The sequence below is a fragment of the Pinus tabuliformis genome, chromosome 1_1 (assembly GCF_031772625.1).
Source record: "Pinus tabuliformis cultivar Carrire ecotype Pingquan chromosome 1_1, CPIR1, whole genome shotgun sequence".
Taxonomy (NCBI): Eukaryota; Viridiplantae; Streptophyta; class Pinopsida; order Pinales; family Pinaceae; genus Pinus; species Pinus tabuliformis.
In genome coordinates, this window is record NC_142297.1 from 731,686,380 (window position 1) to 731,701,464 (window position 15,085).

The following is a 15,085-nucleotide window of genomic DNA, read 5'->3' on the forward strand; positions in this document are numbered from 1 at the left end:
CTCAAGCTGATAGAACGAGAGCCATTCAGGAGATCTGCTCGGCTATCCCCAGCTTGGTTACTGAGGACCAAAACAAAGCGCTGATGAGGGCTGTGACCTTAGAAGAGCTTGAGGAAGTTGTGAAAGCAATGAAGAAAGGGACAGCTCCTGGACCGGATGGCTACACGGTGGACTTTTACCAGGCAGGCTGGCACTTCTTGGGAAGGGAGATTCTGGATCTAGTGGAAGAATCAAGGATGAACCAGAAGGTATGGCCTGCTCTTAATTCTACTTTTTATGCCCTCATTCCTAAGGGAGACAATCTAGAAGATGCTAATGGCTTTAGACCTATAGCACTGTGTAATGTCATTTACAAGATGATTACATCCCTGATTGCCAAGAGATTAAAACCCCTCTTGGACAATTTAATCTCGGCTGAACAAACAGGTTTTGTGGAAGGCAGGCAGATCCTTGATGGCCTAGTTGTTACTCAGGAAGTTATCCATTCCCTAAAAGTTAAAAAGCAAAAAGGAATGATGATCAAATTAGATTTGTCAAAGGCTTATGATAGATTAAATTGGAAATATTTGGAAACTGTCCTAGAAAGATTTGGTTTTCACCAGAGATGGATTGCCTGGATCCATAATCTGATTTCTTCTCCACACTTTTCTATTCTAGTTAATGGAAGCCCCACAAAAACCTTCAACGCCTCTAGAGGCATTCGACAGGGAGATCCTTTGTCCCCGTTTCTATTTATTCTAGCCGCTGAAGGTCTGGGTCGATTCATCAAACAAGAGAGAGCAGCAAACAGGATAAAAGGTCTGAAAATATGGGGAAACAACCTGCCTCTAACTCATCAACAATTCGTTGATGATATTATGTTGTTTGGAGAACCAACGGTAAGAGAAGTAAAGCATTTCAGGAGAATCTTGGACCTGTTCGCGGAGGCTTCCGGGTTGGAAATCAATAAAGATAAATCTTGTATCTTCATCTTCAACACAGTGGACCAGATCAAAACCCATCTCATTAGATTACTGGGATTCAAAAGAGGGGAACTACCTACGAAATATTTGGGCAATGTTCTGGACTTCACATCTAAAAGGATGAAAAATTGGCAAGGTGTCCTGAATAAACTAAGCAACAAGGTTGCAAACTGGGCCTTCAGGGTTCTAAACATTGCTGGAAGAGTTGTTTTGGCCAAATCGGTCCTTCAGGCCATCCCCATCTACCCTTTATCGATTATGGCTGCCCCTGTTGGGGTATGTGCAAAGATCAGGGAAATCATAAGGAAGTTCATATGGAGCGGGTCTGATCAAAAGAAAAAATGGGCCCTAGTATCGTGGAGTCAGCTAACAGAAAGAAAGGAGAAAGGAGGGTTGGGGCTAAGGGACCCTGAAGTTCTTAATAGAGTTCTGGGAGCCAAACTGTGGTGGCGATGGCTCAGAGGGGGAAATGATCTCTGGAAAACCATATGGAAGACTAAATACAGAATGCCTGACTCTCCGGTCGAGATCCTAAGGCAGCAGGAAACCCCCAAAGGATCCACAATTTGGGAATTAGCCTGTCAAAACAGGGATCTGGTTGAGAAACATATTTTTTGGGAAATCCGGGGGGGTACAGAGGCCAACTTCTGGGAAGACAGGTGGCAACAAAGAGAAAGATTGAGCAGAATTCAGAACTTTCACCAGATCCGGGGTAGAATTGAAGGGAACAGAACGTGTGTAAGGGATTATTGGAAGGTAAATGATATGGCAGAGGGATGGAGAGTCTGGGAAGACCCGGTAGAATGGGACCGCGAGCTTAGCACAGATCTCCAAGAAATTTACAGGAAAGAAATGGGGTCTAGGAAAATCAGAGCTCGTAATGGGAAGGATATCCTCCGGTGGGGGAATTCCATGAAAGGTTCGTTTACAACCAAAGAGGCTTACTACTTAATGGATTCTCAAAACAGAGGTGACAGGAATTTGGAATGGAAAACAATATGGGAAAGTAATTGGTGGCCGAAGGTGTCCATTTTTGTTTGGCTGGCCTCAAAAAACAAAATCCTAACCTGGGATCGTATTCAGAAAAAGGGCTTCAATGGCCCCTCGCGATGTTACCTGTGCAACAATGATGGAGAGACCAGGGATCATCTGCTGGTCAATTGTCCGTTTACAGAGAAACTTTGGACGATTACTAAACGAACTTTTAATAAACTTGGAATAAATATCAGAGAATTTAATGAACTGGTATTCCAATGGAGCAAGGAAACCTTTCACTGTAGAGTAGTCCAGAGGGCATGGAACCTTATCTCTGCATTTATACTCTGGATGGTCTGGAAGGAGAGAAATCGGAGGGTATTTCAGAATTCTGCTAAGGAACCAGAGGTAATCTGGGAACGGGTGGTCGAGAGTATGCGAGAGACTATCTTAGTTGAGAAATGGGAGGGAGATGACTGGAAGGCGAACCAGGAAGAACAAGGAATTATGGACAAATTAAATTTAAAATTTGAGATGGTCCAATTTAAATGTTCGGCCCGCCACGATATGAGAATTCAAAGTCCTGACAAATTCAGATATCCGAGAGATCACTTTGTTAAGCTAAACTTCGACGGGGCCTCGAAGGGGAACCCGGGCGAAGCCGGATTCGGGGGGATCTTCAGAGACAGCAATAACCAAGTAAGGTGGATATTTGCAGATTGGGGAGGAGAGATGACCAATAATGAGGCCGAGTTCTGGGCTCTGCATCAAGGATTACGAATTGCTGTTAGGAACGGCTACACCAATCTGGAAATCACAGGTGACTCGCAGATTGCAGTGGACATGCTGAGGAGGCTCAACAACGGGCGGGGATGGGAGAAAGTCACTAAAAGTTGGCGGACTGCGGGCATTGTCCAGGAAATTGTTGATCTTGTAAAACGAATTGACTACAGAATTATAAACCATGTTCGAAGGAGAGGGAATCAGGCTGCGGATTGGCTGGCCAATTGGGGCTGTAGGGGACGTGGCAGCACGATTGACAGTCAGTGGAGAGCCGTGGAGGGAAACAGGGAGTGGAAGGAGCTGGCGGACATCATTAAGGCTGATCATGATCAGGCCACAGATGACAACACACGGATCAGTGAGCTGGATTAATAGAAGGCAGTGGAGATCCCGATATATGAACATGGTTCAATCGGGCTTCGGTAAAGACATCATATCAGATTACAGGGTGTATGATCAGGAGTTATGTGGCAGTACAGCGACGACGGGAGGGGCGAATAGGCAGGAGTACACACATGGTAAGTTAATAAATGCTCGAGCCATCAGAGGTAATGAAAGCGGTTCGTCTGACTTCACAACAGAAGAGATTAATAGAGAAATGATGGTCGAGGGTAGTGGCTTATCGGAAAACTACCGACGGAAATCGGAAGTAGAACCAAGTTGGTACCCCGAGGACAGGAGAACGATAAATAGCCAAAGCAGGATGACCGTAAAAACATTATGTGATTTCCTAATTTGGGGAGTTCCGGAGGTTGCAGTTGAGAGGAAGCAAAGAAAATCCAAGATCTTAGATAACCAAAGAGTGGTGCGTGTCAGACCCACATGCAACATGGAGACCAGACAGAAATTGAGAGAAGCAGAGGAGCATCAGAACGCAGAGGTGGAGAACAGGAGCCGAAAAGGCAAAAACATTCTGCAGGACGAACAACCTTTTAAGATTTGGGATGTTGAGGATGACTCGGAAGAGGATTTGGTTCCTGGCACAGGGAACAATCGTCTTTTCCCTCAAAAGAACTCGGCGGATGATGTAAATGAGCAGGCGGGGGAGGACCAGTCCGAGTCGCAGGACTTGAAGGTCCGCCGTTATGGCTTCAGGAAACGCAGTAAAACACCCAACAGGGAAGGGAATTCAGAGCGGAAAAGAGGCCGAGGGCAGAGGAGGAAAGCGCAGGAGGAGGGGGAGAATTCCAGGTGCGGACAGAGTAAAGACAAAAAACAAAAGAAGATTGTGAACCATAGAATTCGAAGGGCAGAACAGGCCTACTACCGTAACTCCAACCCTGCTGTGCGTAGAATCATGCAGTATCTTGAAGAGGAGTCGTTACATGATCAATCTGCTGAGGAGATGGAAGAGTGGGAGTTTCTTCTCCATGACCCTGGTCATACCAGAGGGCGTATGTCATTGTTCAAGCAGTCTCTTCACATTTATTGGGTGATGAAGGGATTAATGGCCAAGGCTCTGGAGCAAGTGGCAAAGGAGATGGTTGAGCTGGCCTAAGAAAAACCAGACATCCGTAGGGAACTGAGCTTCATTCGCATAGCTATGGCAAGGCAGGAGGAGAAGCTGGATGCAATCCAACAAATGCTGAATAGGGACCATCCAGAACCAGCGGGAGCAGCCAACCAGCAACCAGATGCGGGCAATGACTGACATAAGATATGTTTAGAAACTGCAATAGTTTTTTTGATTATAGCTTTTTACATGTTAAAGATAGGGAAAAGCATGTTATGCAGATTGGTAGTATTAGCAAGTTTCAAGACTGCATCGTTTATTTAGCTAAGACCTGTAGACTGTGGACCTTCTATTTTTGGGCTGCAATTAAAAACTATAGGTGGATTTCTGACCCGGTTTCCCCATGTGGGCGGGCTGCAACAGTTTTGAATTGATGTATTGTTCTATTTGATCAAGTAATAGAAGAAGTACTATCCTAGCTTACAAAAAAAAAAAATGTGGTGGACAATATCTCCTTTTAAAAAATGCAACTTGTTACTTCTAGCCTTTTTTAGTTGCAATACAAGAATAAATTTCATGGGTGGATAAATACTATGGGTGAATGAATACTAGGGGTAGATGCCACTTCCAATACCATGGCTAAATTCCATAGGTGGATGAATACCATGGGTGGATAAATACCATGGATGAATGAAGACTATGGGTGGATGCCACTTATAATGCTTTGGGTGGATAAATACCATAGGTATATGCCACTTACAATACCATGGGTAACTACCATGGGTGGATGCCACTTTCCATTCGGATAAAAAAAGTAATGCATAAAGAAAAATTACATTTAAATGTGCTCTTAATTTGACACATTGTAACTTTTCTCAAATCAATAAACTCCACCAATATATCCTCCTCCTCTTATTTTTATTTTATTATTATTCATTTATTTTCAAAAGGCAACAAAATCTATCATGACTAAGTGTCAAATAATAATGAGGCAACCATCACTAGGTGTTATCTATGTCTAGATAAAAAAACACTTTCCCTGTAAATGACTAGCTAGTGCTTCTTAAGGTGACAAACTTCTACTCCTTATACATGTTTCCTTTTGTTCGAGGAAGGTGACTTTTTAGCTAATTTAAAGAGGTTTTAGGTCTTCTTCGAGGATCAAAAAGTCATTGTAACTTATATAATATCCATAATAAAGCCAATCTTCATTATCGTCATTGCTTAAGTTATCTTTAGTGGAGTTATGTACTTTCTAGTATCTTTTAGCCTTAGTCCCATATATGTGATTAGTGACCACCTTTGGTTGCAATTTAATTGCTCATCCAAAAGATTCATCTATATTATCTTTTACATTTTTGGTTTTTAAGAGAAATGTGTATCCATAAAAAAATTATAAAACACTTCCCCTTATTTTAGATGACACTTAAAGTAAACAATATTTTGCAAAAACTCAAAACTTTATTACGTTGAGAGGTGCTCTACAACCCAGTATGGGGTGGATGTGAAGCATAAATGTTTAACATTTAACAAATTTAATCTATTGAATTAAGACTTCTGTGATCCATATCAAGTTTTTGGGACATGTTTTCGACAATAATAACATCAAAATTCATTTGTCGACGCGTTTCGAACCAACAAGTGTGGTTTATCGTTAGGACAAGATGAAGAATCAGATCAAGGCAACAAATTAAATAGAGAGATCGATCACTCAAACAGCTAGAAAGAAACGACTACTTTTGACCAAAAGAAACGACTACATTTGACTTGACTAATGTAGCCGTTTCTTTCCGGCCGTTGGAGTGATTGGTCTCTCTATTTAACTTGTTGCCTTGATCTGATTCTTTTTCTTGTTCTAATGATGAACCACACTTGTTGGTTCAAAACACATGGACAAATGAATTTTGATGTGATTATCGCCGAAAACATGTCTCAAAAATTTAATCTAATGTCAATGTCGACCTAGTATAGGGTAGATGTGTAACGTAAATGTTTAACATTTAATATTTTTATGTTGACTAATTTATTAAAAAAATATTAAAAGTAACAAATAAAAAGTTGAAAGTAATATAAAGCTATGTAAACATTTGAATGTTGGCTCAATTAATAACAAAAAGTTAAAGTTAAAGTCAATTTGTTATATTTTGATTTTGTTATTATATTATGTATAGGCTTTGTTACCATACCATGGCTTATCAATACCACATGCCAAAAAACCATAACTTATTTCACAATCAAAATATTTTATAACAATATGACGCGATTCTTTACCATGAATATTTACCCCCACTTTATTGTGGATATTTAGGCCGATAGGCCTTCCTATGAAACAAGCTTTCGTCGTCCTTTTCATTCCCAGGTTAACACGTGGCATCCATATTTTTCTGTTGCAACCCTCGCAGCACGCTTCAATGCGTCTTCGTTTGCTTTTAATCCTTTTCTCTGTGGCATGCCTCTCAACACCACTGGCCAACATCGTCATTATGAGCATCAGCATCATCGGCATGGAAATCGGGCTATACTGTTAATCCCCATAACTGTGGCATGCGGGGCACTGTTTCTTGTCAGCGCCACAGCCTGGTGATTTGTTTTGTGACAACTTCATTATTTCTTTCTTTCGGAATAATCAGTACTTCTTCATCTCGGCTCGCAGTTGTTCTATACAGAGCCATGGCAGCGGCAGCTACAATGCAAGTTTCTTTGTTTCAGATCATTTACTTTCGTTCAAGAAGGCAACAACAGGGGAGTTGTTTGGCCTGAAAATGGTAAAATTTTCAAGTGACATGGGAGGGCTGGGGAAAGCCAGCCACAGGAAGATTATCGCGTCAGCATCTTCCCGCCGTACGAAAACCTGAAACCCTTCCTAAATGGCTTTTTTTCCCATCCTGTTTGCTTTTGTTTACTTACTCCTACAGTGCTACGTCTCTCTGGTTTTTTGTTTTTCAGGGGATTCATGATACATTTTCTTTTGTTTACTTACTCTTACAGTGCTACGTCTCTCTGGTTTTTTGTTTTTCATATATATATGTGTGGTATAATAGGGTTTTCACACTGCAGTTCCTTCCCCAAAGGGTGTCATAGGGCGTTCACTATGCCTTTTCGATATTTTAATTAATTTTTTTTAGTATTGATTAATATAAGACATGTTTATAGGTAACTGTCACAAAACTGCTTCAAGTGATAATTGCCATTTTTGTTTCATGTTAAACACAAACAATGAGAGAATATAATATAAACTGTGTTTGCTTACAGGGAAAGTTGATTCCTCGTGCTTTGACATTTCCATTCGGCATCAAGGCCCTTGCTGACTATGTGCATGAGAAGGGTCTGAAGATTGGCATATATTCAGATGCAGGGTAAGCTCAGCAAGACTTTCCTATTCTTGAAAACCATAACCCATTCGGGACCTTACGTGAGCTTACCTGATCTCAGGTAAGATCCTGTTTTTCTTTCTTCCATTTGTAAAACCACTTACTGACTTGGGGTTTTGGCTTTAGGCAATACACATGTCAAAAGCAACCTGGCTCATTAGGATTTGAGGAAGAAGATGCCCAAACATTCGCTGAATGGGTATGTCAGAAATATTCTTTAGTGTGTATGAAGTTAAGATTTGGTAAATTGTGAAGAAAAATTAAATGCTACAATATCAACAATGTTGCATCAACAGGGTATCGACTATCTCAAGTATGATAACTGTTTCGATGATGGTTCAAAATCTGAAGTCAGGTGAAGTTCTTCTCCATCAGGGTTTCATCTTTGGAGTAGATTCATACTTTCAGTTGTTATAAGGGTTTATCTTTGTATGCATAGCAGGTACCCAAGGATGAGGGATGCACTTCTTCTATAGACTGGCAATATGAAAGGGTTAGTTCTTTCAAAACAGTTACTCGATCACCAAGATCTTCAGGTAGTGTCTTCAATTTTGCAAAGCGGATTAATCTCAGTATTAGTAAATTATGAAGTTTGTGAAGGCATGTTGAAGAAATTTCGGTAGCATCTGATTGTAACTTCACATCAAATTCCATGTGTTGGAGATTCAATGGCATCTGCAAATTATGAAAACCATAATCAAATCATTTAAACTAGTACAATTGCGCTCTTAGATAAATTTAGATATGTTAAGAAACTCTGCCTAAAATAATTTTAGATATGTTATGAAACTGATGCCAATAACAAGGGGCTGAATATTTGAACGAAACATACCTGACATAGATTCAAATCTTCAGATTCATAAATGAAATGTCTCAGCTCCTTTAACTTCCAAACATCAAATGGAAGATGGGAAACTTTAGCTTGGAAGAAAACCATTTTTTCAAATGTTTTATTGCATTTTCCCTCTACTTTTGTAGAGTTTCCAAGTGCAAGAACTCTCAAAGAACTATACATTAAATCAAGTTTTGAAGCAGGTATGTGCAATGGATCTTTAGTTTCATTGAACCAGATGCCTTTGGTCTTGTGAATATCCTGCATGTCATTAATAAGTGTTATTGAATGAATTAGGCAACAATGAATGAGTTAGTGAAAAAACACAATATTGTTTGAAACAAATTTCTAATTTATTTTTCTGCCCAGGTTAATAGAAATCAGATACCTCCTGATCTAAAAACTCTTGAAGTTCACTTGCAGTAGTTATATCCGATCGCCGCAATCCCTGTGTCTTTTGGCGACCAATTTCCAGAATCACATCGTGTACCTTTGCAATCATGTTTGTATCTTTGGTGACCAGTGCTCTCTTTTCTAGCATATCTAGGGCAGACTCTCCCACAATGTTGGCAACTGTGTCCCAATCCCGTCCATTAAAGAATGAACAAATGTCAAGAAACGGGTCTTTCAACATCTCATCAAGATTATCATAGGCAAAGACATAGCACTCTATGTCCTTTCCAATTTCACCTTTCCAATTTTTTTCCTTCTCTTCCATGACTATAGAATAGGATTTTTGTTTGTCTTCCCGACAACTTATGAATCCTGCTACAAGGTTCAAAAGTGTCGGAATTCCACCACATATATCTACTATATGATTCAGCTGGTTTGGTTTTAGTTGCTTCTGCGTATCAAGGTCCATCTTGTTCTTTAAAAGACTCATAGCTTCTGTATTCTGAAGGCCTTTCATAGCATAAACTTTAGTCTCCACTCTGCAACCTTTGCACACTCTAACCAAATTTGCATCCCTTGCAGTGATGAGCAACCTCAACTTTTTAGCCTTGCTCATATCCTTGGGCAAAAGTTGTTCAAGTCCTTTTGAATCTAAAACATGGTCTATATAAATGAAGGCTACCTCTTTCTCTAACAGGCGGCCAATTTGTCACTGGCCATCCTCAAATGTTCTCAGGTCTGTCATCACCTCTTCTTTGTTTCCAACCAGCAAATCCTTTAATATACATTTTTGTAACTCTATGATATTTGGAATTGATGTTCTATCATGAAACATCCTAATCATAGAATATTTACAATCTTCCCATTGTGATCGTGCAAACACAGCATTGGCAAGGGTAGTTTTTCCCATCCCACCAAACCCATGTAAGATAATTGCTACAGCTTTTTGCTCACTGCCCCAGTCCAGAAGTTTAGTAACTTCTTCTAATGGATTTTCAATTCCAACTGTTTCAACAATATCAAAACATGAAGCCTGTTACAAACCCTAAAAATTAATGATCATTGAAAGAAGCAAATTATTTTAGTCATGTATCAAACTTTACCTGCATCTTCCGGATATTCTCGCTCTCTTGGTCTTGGGGAACGTACCTTCAGACAATCAATGGCATCGTAAACACATATATCCATTTGGTTCTTCATATGCGTGTACATTCTGTCTAACTTTTTCTGAAATTTATTCAGTTATTTCTTGTTCACAGTCGTTGTGAAAAACCTGCCATACGTAGAATTCTATAAGAAACTTATCTACACTCGGCTGCTTGATAATAAGGCTCTAACAAATAGAAATTTGGCTAATTAGATTGCGGTGCAGTACTCACCTGCGGAATTTGGAATCTTCAATTTGGGTGCAGCACATGATGGAGGCTTCCAGTATCAACTCTGTTGCTTCTTTGATTAGAGACTCCATCCCCTTTTTCAAATCATCCCGTTCTTTAAGCTGTTTCACATGTTGAGCCAATTTATTCATTTCTTCCAGAAGACAGAGACAGTCCTCTTGGTTGGCTGAAACAGTTTCAAATCTTTCCAGAATATTTGCAACCACAAGCAGACTTGCAGTAGCCCAGTTTGCTTGTCCTATTCCCTTGAGGAGACTCACAACGACTGTCTTTGCGTCAGTAGAGTGTCCAGGTGGAATAATGTCTTTCTGAAAACCACAAAGGAAATAGCTGGAGAACAACACTAGACATACAGAATAAATGGGAGAGGTAATTTACTGGACCTTTGCAAATTGTTCTTATTATCAAAGATCCATGATTTCAGATTTAAAATTACAATTTTCTTGAGCCTGCGAAGCTCAACACTGAAACATAAGTCCATATACTATGAGGCTTACACATTTTCACTTGTGGCTTGAGAGGTCTGCACCATCTGCTTACAAATCTTTGATATCACGTTCAATTTGGTTATAATTTCACTCATAGATTACAAGATTTCATACATAAGTAGTTTGTAGCTCTATTTAGGTCATGTCTTTCTAGCATAAAAGAAACATTCATATATAAGTTTGAATTTGAATACAATTTGATACAGAAAAATTATGTAACAAAAAGATCCATTACAGCTCCAGAACAGAATTATACTTCTCATAGCTAATAAAATATGCATTTTGTTCCAAATTTTAGAAGAATTTCAACTTTGAGAACACTTCATAAATAAGAAAAAGGAAAAAAAAAAAATTCACTTCTTGAAAATTTTGTCTTTAGATTATATCTATAAGATGTATTAGAGATTTTCTTTCAATATTTTAGAGCTTTTTGGGTTGTTTTTTTTTTTGGGTTTATGGAATGATCGGGATGAAATACATGAGGTATATTATCAAAAAGACAATCAAAAGTAAGACCAAAACAACATTTGGGCCGACTATGCAGCACCTGGTGGATGGAATGGTAACGACCTTTCTTGCTACTAAAATTTACTGTGCGATGTCTTTGAAATTTAGGTCTTTGCTTTTCTTTTTTATTTTGGGCTTTTGTTTATATTGGGTAAGATATGCTCCAATCAAATGTTTACCATCGTTTGGTCATGACTTTAGTTGCTGTTATTTCATCATGAATCAAGATAAATGCATATCAAGAAGACGCAATCACACAAATTCCCTCTCCCTACAGAGACCTAACATGTTATGTTTTTGCCATATAGGCTCAACAACATCTAGATCAAAGAATTATTAGTAGCTTTATCTTTTTATCATACACTTCTTAGTTCAACAACTGCTATAAATACCATCAACTGATTCCAGATCATTACAAGCATTATTTGAAACGTTGTATCTGACTAAAGGAAATGAAACGATTTATAAATGTTGTCCTCTGCTAATTTCTTTGGACACCTTGTATGTTTTCCCATATCTTCAGATCCAGACATGTTAGAGGTTGGGAATGGCAACATGACTGCAGATGAGGACCGCTCACATTTCAGCATTTGGGCTCTTATGAAGGTATTCAACATGCCAATGTCTTAGGTGATCATTACTGATAATTAGGAAGGCATGAACATATATTATCATCGCTTGTTTTCAAGCAGGGCTGCAAATCGACATTCAAGGGAAGCTGAAAGAGCTTATTTGCGAGGCGATCACAGCACTGCTAGGAATATTTCTCTAAAATCAAAAGAGGAACATTTGGCTGCAGATAAACTAAATGCTAAGGCAGCTGCAGAAATTCTTCAACTTAGAAATGAAAAACATAAGGACATTTGGAATTTAGATCTACATGGGCTTCATGCAGCAGAAGCTTGGAAATGATTGAATACCATACTTCTGTCCCAGTTTAAGCTTTTCACAGATGACAAGCTGGAACTAGAGAATCGACATCTCACTTTTCATATACGTTGTTCAGGTATGTCCAATCGTACTTGCCAAAACTATTATACAATTTGGAATACGGTTTTAAATTGGTTCTTCAGATTAGGTTTCAATTTAGTCTCTGAAGAATTGTTGTGGTGCTGTATTTAAAATTGCAGAGGAAGAGGCTTTCATGAATGTATTGAGGTTTATGCATCAGGGAACACTTCAACTGCCTTGTACTGCTGAGGTGTTGGATGTGTTGATTCTTGCGCTCAAGATGGATGTCACAAGATGTGTTGATTATTGCCTCAGGGAGTTGCAGTCATCAATGACAACATACTCCGCATTGCATTATTTACAGCTCCCACAAAATATGCTTACAAATCACAGAGTGCAGTCATTAAAAGAGTTTGCAGAGAAGTTTCTTGTCGAACATTTAGGTTATATTGAAAAGTAAGTTTCTTATTGCAATGTTTTAAAAAAAAAAAATTTCTAAGAAGTATCATCAGGATTAGGTTATATGAAAAGTAAGTTGCCTTTGACTTTCTAATTTCTCCTGACTTCTAGATTTTGCATTTTTTATTTTATATGATTTTTAAAAACTGGGACTCTTTTCTGTTTGTAATTTTATACCTACTGTCATTTGAAGAATTAACTATTTTATTTTTCTTATTACATAACACAATTTGTTAATAGAATTAGAGAGAAGCTATAAAATTTTAAATATAGTTTATTTATAAATTTTTTGATACAGTTTATTAATATTGTTTTATAGAATAGAATAGATGATTTAATTGGTTATTTAAGTTTTTCAGAAAATATCAATTTAACTTTGGTTAAAAAGAAAGTATTTTTTGTCACTAGATTTTTTCTAGAAAAAACTTTTATGCACAAATTCCGTGCAAATAATAGTGAATTTATTATATAACTTTTAAAAAATAAATACTATAAAATAAGATTAATTTCAAATTTGGCTAAAATTATCTTTATCCAAATTTGACAGAATTCTGAAAATTCTGAAGAGAATATATATATATATGAAACAAAATTTGCATTGCTGATATGACTCTCTCGTGGAAGATTTCTCATTCATCCCTGATGTACTTCAAACTAATCAATATGTTATGTCCTGATCATGATTTTCAGGCATTCTGAAGAGCTTTTGGATCTTCCTTTGGCCGGCATCGAGGTTGTGCTGTCAAGTGATGAATTGAGAGTTCAATCAGAAGATGCACTGTATGATTTTGTCATAAGTTGGGCCAGAAAACATTATCCAAGTCCTGAACAAAGGAGAGAAATCTTGGGCAGTAACCTTTGCAAACTGATACGTTTTCCAAACATGACCACTCCCAAACTGAAAGATGTTCTTTCTTGCTATGACTTGGATAATGTGTGTGCATCAAAGGTAGTGTCAGAAGCACTTCTTTTGAAGGCAGATGCACCCCACAAAATATTGAATGAAAGGGTGTACCAGCATTTCCCTGTTACAGTGGTGGAGTTTGATGACCCTATCAAGGAATGCATGGTGTTTTGGTACATAACCAAAGATTCCTGTTCTCGGTTCTCTCCTGATGATGAGCGGCTGTATTCTCTACCTTTCTTGTTCTGTGGCGCAAATACAATCTGCAAAACTGTAGGAGGTAGCGTTCTGATAATGTCTCAGAATCTCAATTGTATCTGAGACCAATGCATTACAAGAAATACTTAAAACGTTTAATTGAAATCATTCCATAATTTACTGAAAATTTATGCGTTGTCCTTCAGACTAGTGCATGGTTACTTGCAGTTTGTACAAGTTGTCATTTTTTCAACAACACAAGATAAATTTCATTCATTTATGGGTTTCTGTTGGTGATATGCCATGCCGGAGTTCGCAGCTGGATGATGTATGTGATGGTTAACCCATTTGGGAATTAGGTTTCTGCATATCTTTATGGGTAAACTATCTTTTTAATTTATTCTTTTCATCATATATATGACTCACATGAAAATTAAATGGCATCTACTTGGCTTGGCAGTTACAAGTGAGAGCCTTCCAGTCCTCTTGTAATTCTGCATGCATGAGGTCTCATTGTATTACTATTTACCATGTTTGTTCTGTTGTATCAGTTTATTTAGTGGGACGTATCTCCTTTTTTTCATGTTGAGCTTCACGCTGTAACTAATTTCAATGAAACTGGCATGACACTGATCATGCGAATCAAGCAAAAAGCTACAACTATGAAAAATGATCCCATTTAAATTAGCTGGTGGTTGGAAATTCTTTGAACTCGAGGAGTGATGTACAAGAATCCACAGTAAGTCAGAAGAAAATGCTCCCTAAGAAAGTGCAAACGCAACTCTTAGAAAATGCCAAAGTTCAATCTAAGATAACATGAAATGAAGTAAAAAATGATACATAATAGGATAGCCACAGTGAAGTTTAGTATTGTTATCCACATGGACATTAACTAAGGGAAAAAAGGCTGACCATACTTATTGAAAAACAGAATAATACATAATATCAAGTCTTTCTCATCATCTCTTCTCTATTTCAGTGAAAGTAATATGTGAAAACCCATCAATCTTTGATGTAAGTTTCATGTCTGTTAAGCAAGTCACATGATGGTTGTTTTGTAGTTTTTCTCTATGTTAGGACAACTTGATCATTTTCATGAGAAATGCAAGGGTGTCACTCTTCTTAGACACTGGTACCACTATCCAATTAGGAGAACTTTAGAGGTTGTAGACAATTATACGAGAGACTGTGTACAATTGGATGATCTTTGGGCGCTCAATTACTTCTTAACCAAAATTGGCAGTGAAGGTCAAGTGAACTCATAAGTTATTTTGTTTTCTCTATTCTAAAATTTGAAACTGAATTCAAAACCTTCACTGTTTTCCTGACACATTTGTTCTTCTGGGTACTGTTTTGTATGGAGGGTTCTTGCTTGAATCCCCTTTGTTATTTTATTTTTGGATGAACCTAAA

At 38.2% G+C, this 15,085-nt stretch overlaps 2 protein-coding genes and 1 long non-coding RNA gene across 3 annotated transcripts; 2 read left to right on the forward strand and 1 right to left on the reverse strand.

The window, feature by feature from the left end:
- The first annotated feature begins 6,771 nt into the window (after positions 1–6,771).
- LOC149216024 (uncharacterized) lies at positions 6,772–7,730 on the forward strand. The gene is made up of 3 exons (XR_016250519.1): positions 6,772–7,014; positions 7,426–7,529; positions 7,671–7,730. It is a non-coding gene; the product is annotated as an uncharacterized LOC149216024 (long non-coding RNA).
- A 290-nt stretch (positions 7,731–8,020) lies between these two features.
- Positions 8,021–10,273, reverse strand: LOC149216025 (disease resistance protein RRS1B-like). The gene is made up of 4 exons (XM_089392656.1): positions 10,149–10,273; positions 9,873–10,042; positions 8,765–9,774; positions 8,021–8,637 (listed from the first exon to the last, which is right to left on the reverse strand). Exons 3-4 carry the CDS (start codon positions 9,383–9,385, stop codon positions 8,326–8,328), a joined length of 933 nt encoding a protein of 310 aa, XP_089248782.1. The 5' UTR covers positions 9,386–9,774; positions 9,873–10,042; positions 10,149–10,273; the 3' UTR covers positions 8,021–8,325.
- Positions 10,274–10,403: 130 nt separating this feature from the next.
- LOC149216026 (BTB/POZ domain-containing protein POB1-like) lies at positions 10,404–14,630 on the forward strand. The gene is made up of 5 exons (XM_089392657.1): positions 10,404–10,535; positions 11,685–11,767; positions 11,854–12,167; positions 12,292–12,568; positions 13,262–14,630. The coding sequence occupies exons 4-5, from the start codon at positions 12,306–12,308 to the stop codon at positions 13,794–13,796; spliced, it is 798 nt and encodes a 265-aa protein (XP_089248783.1). The 5' UTR covers positions 10,404–10,535; positions 11,685–11,767; positions 11,854–12,167; positions 12,292–12,305; the 3' UTR covers positions 13,797–14,630.
- The last annotated feature ends 455 nt before the right edge of the window (positions 14,631–15,085 follow it).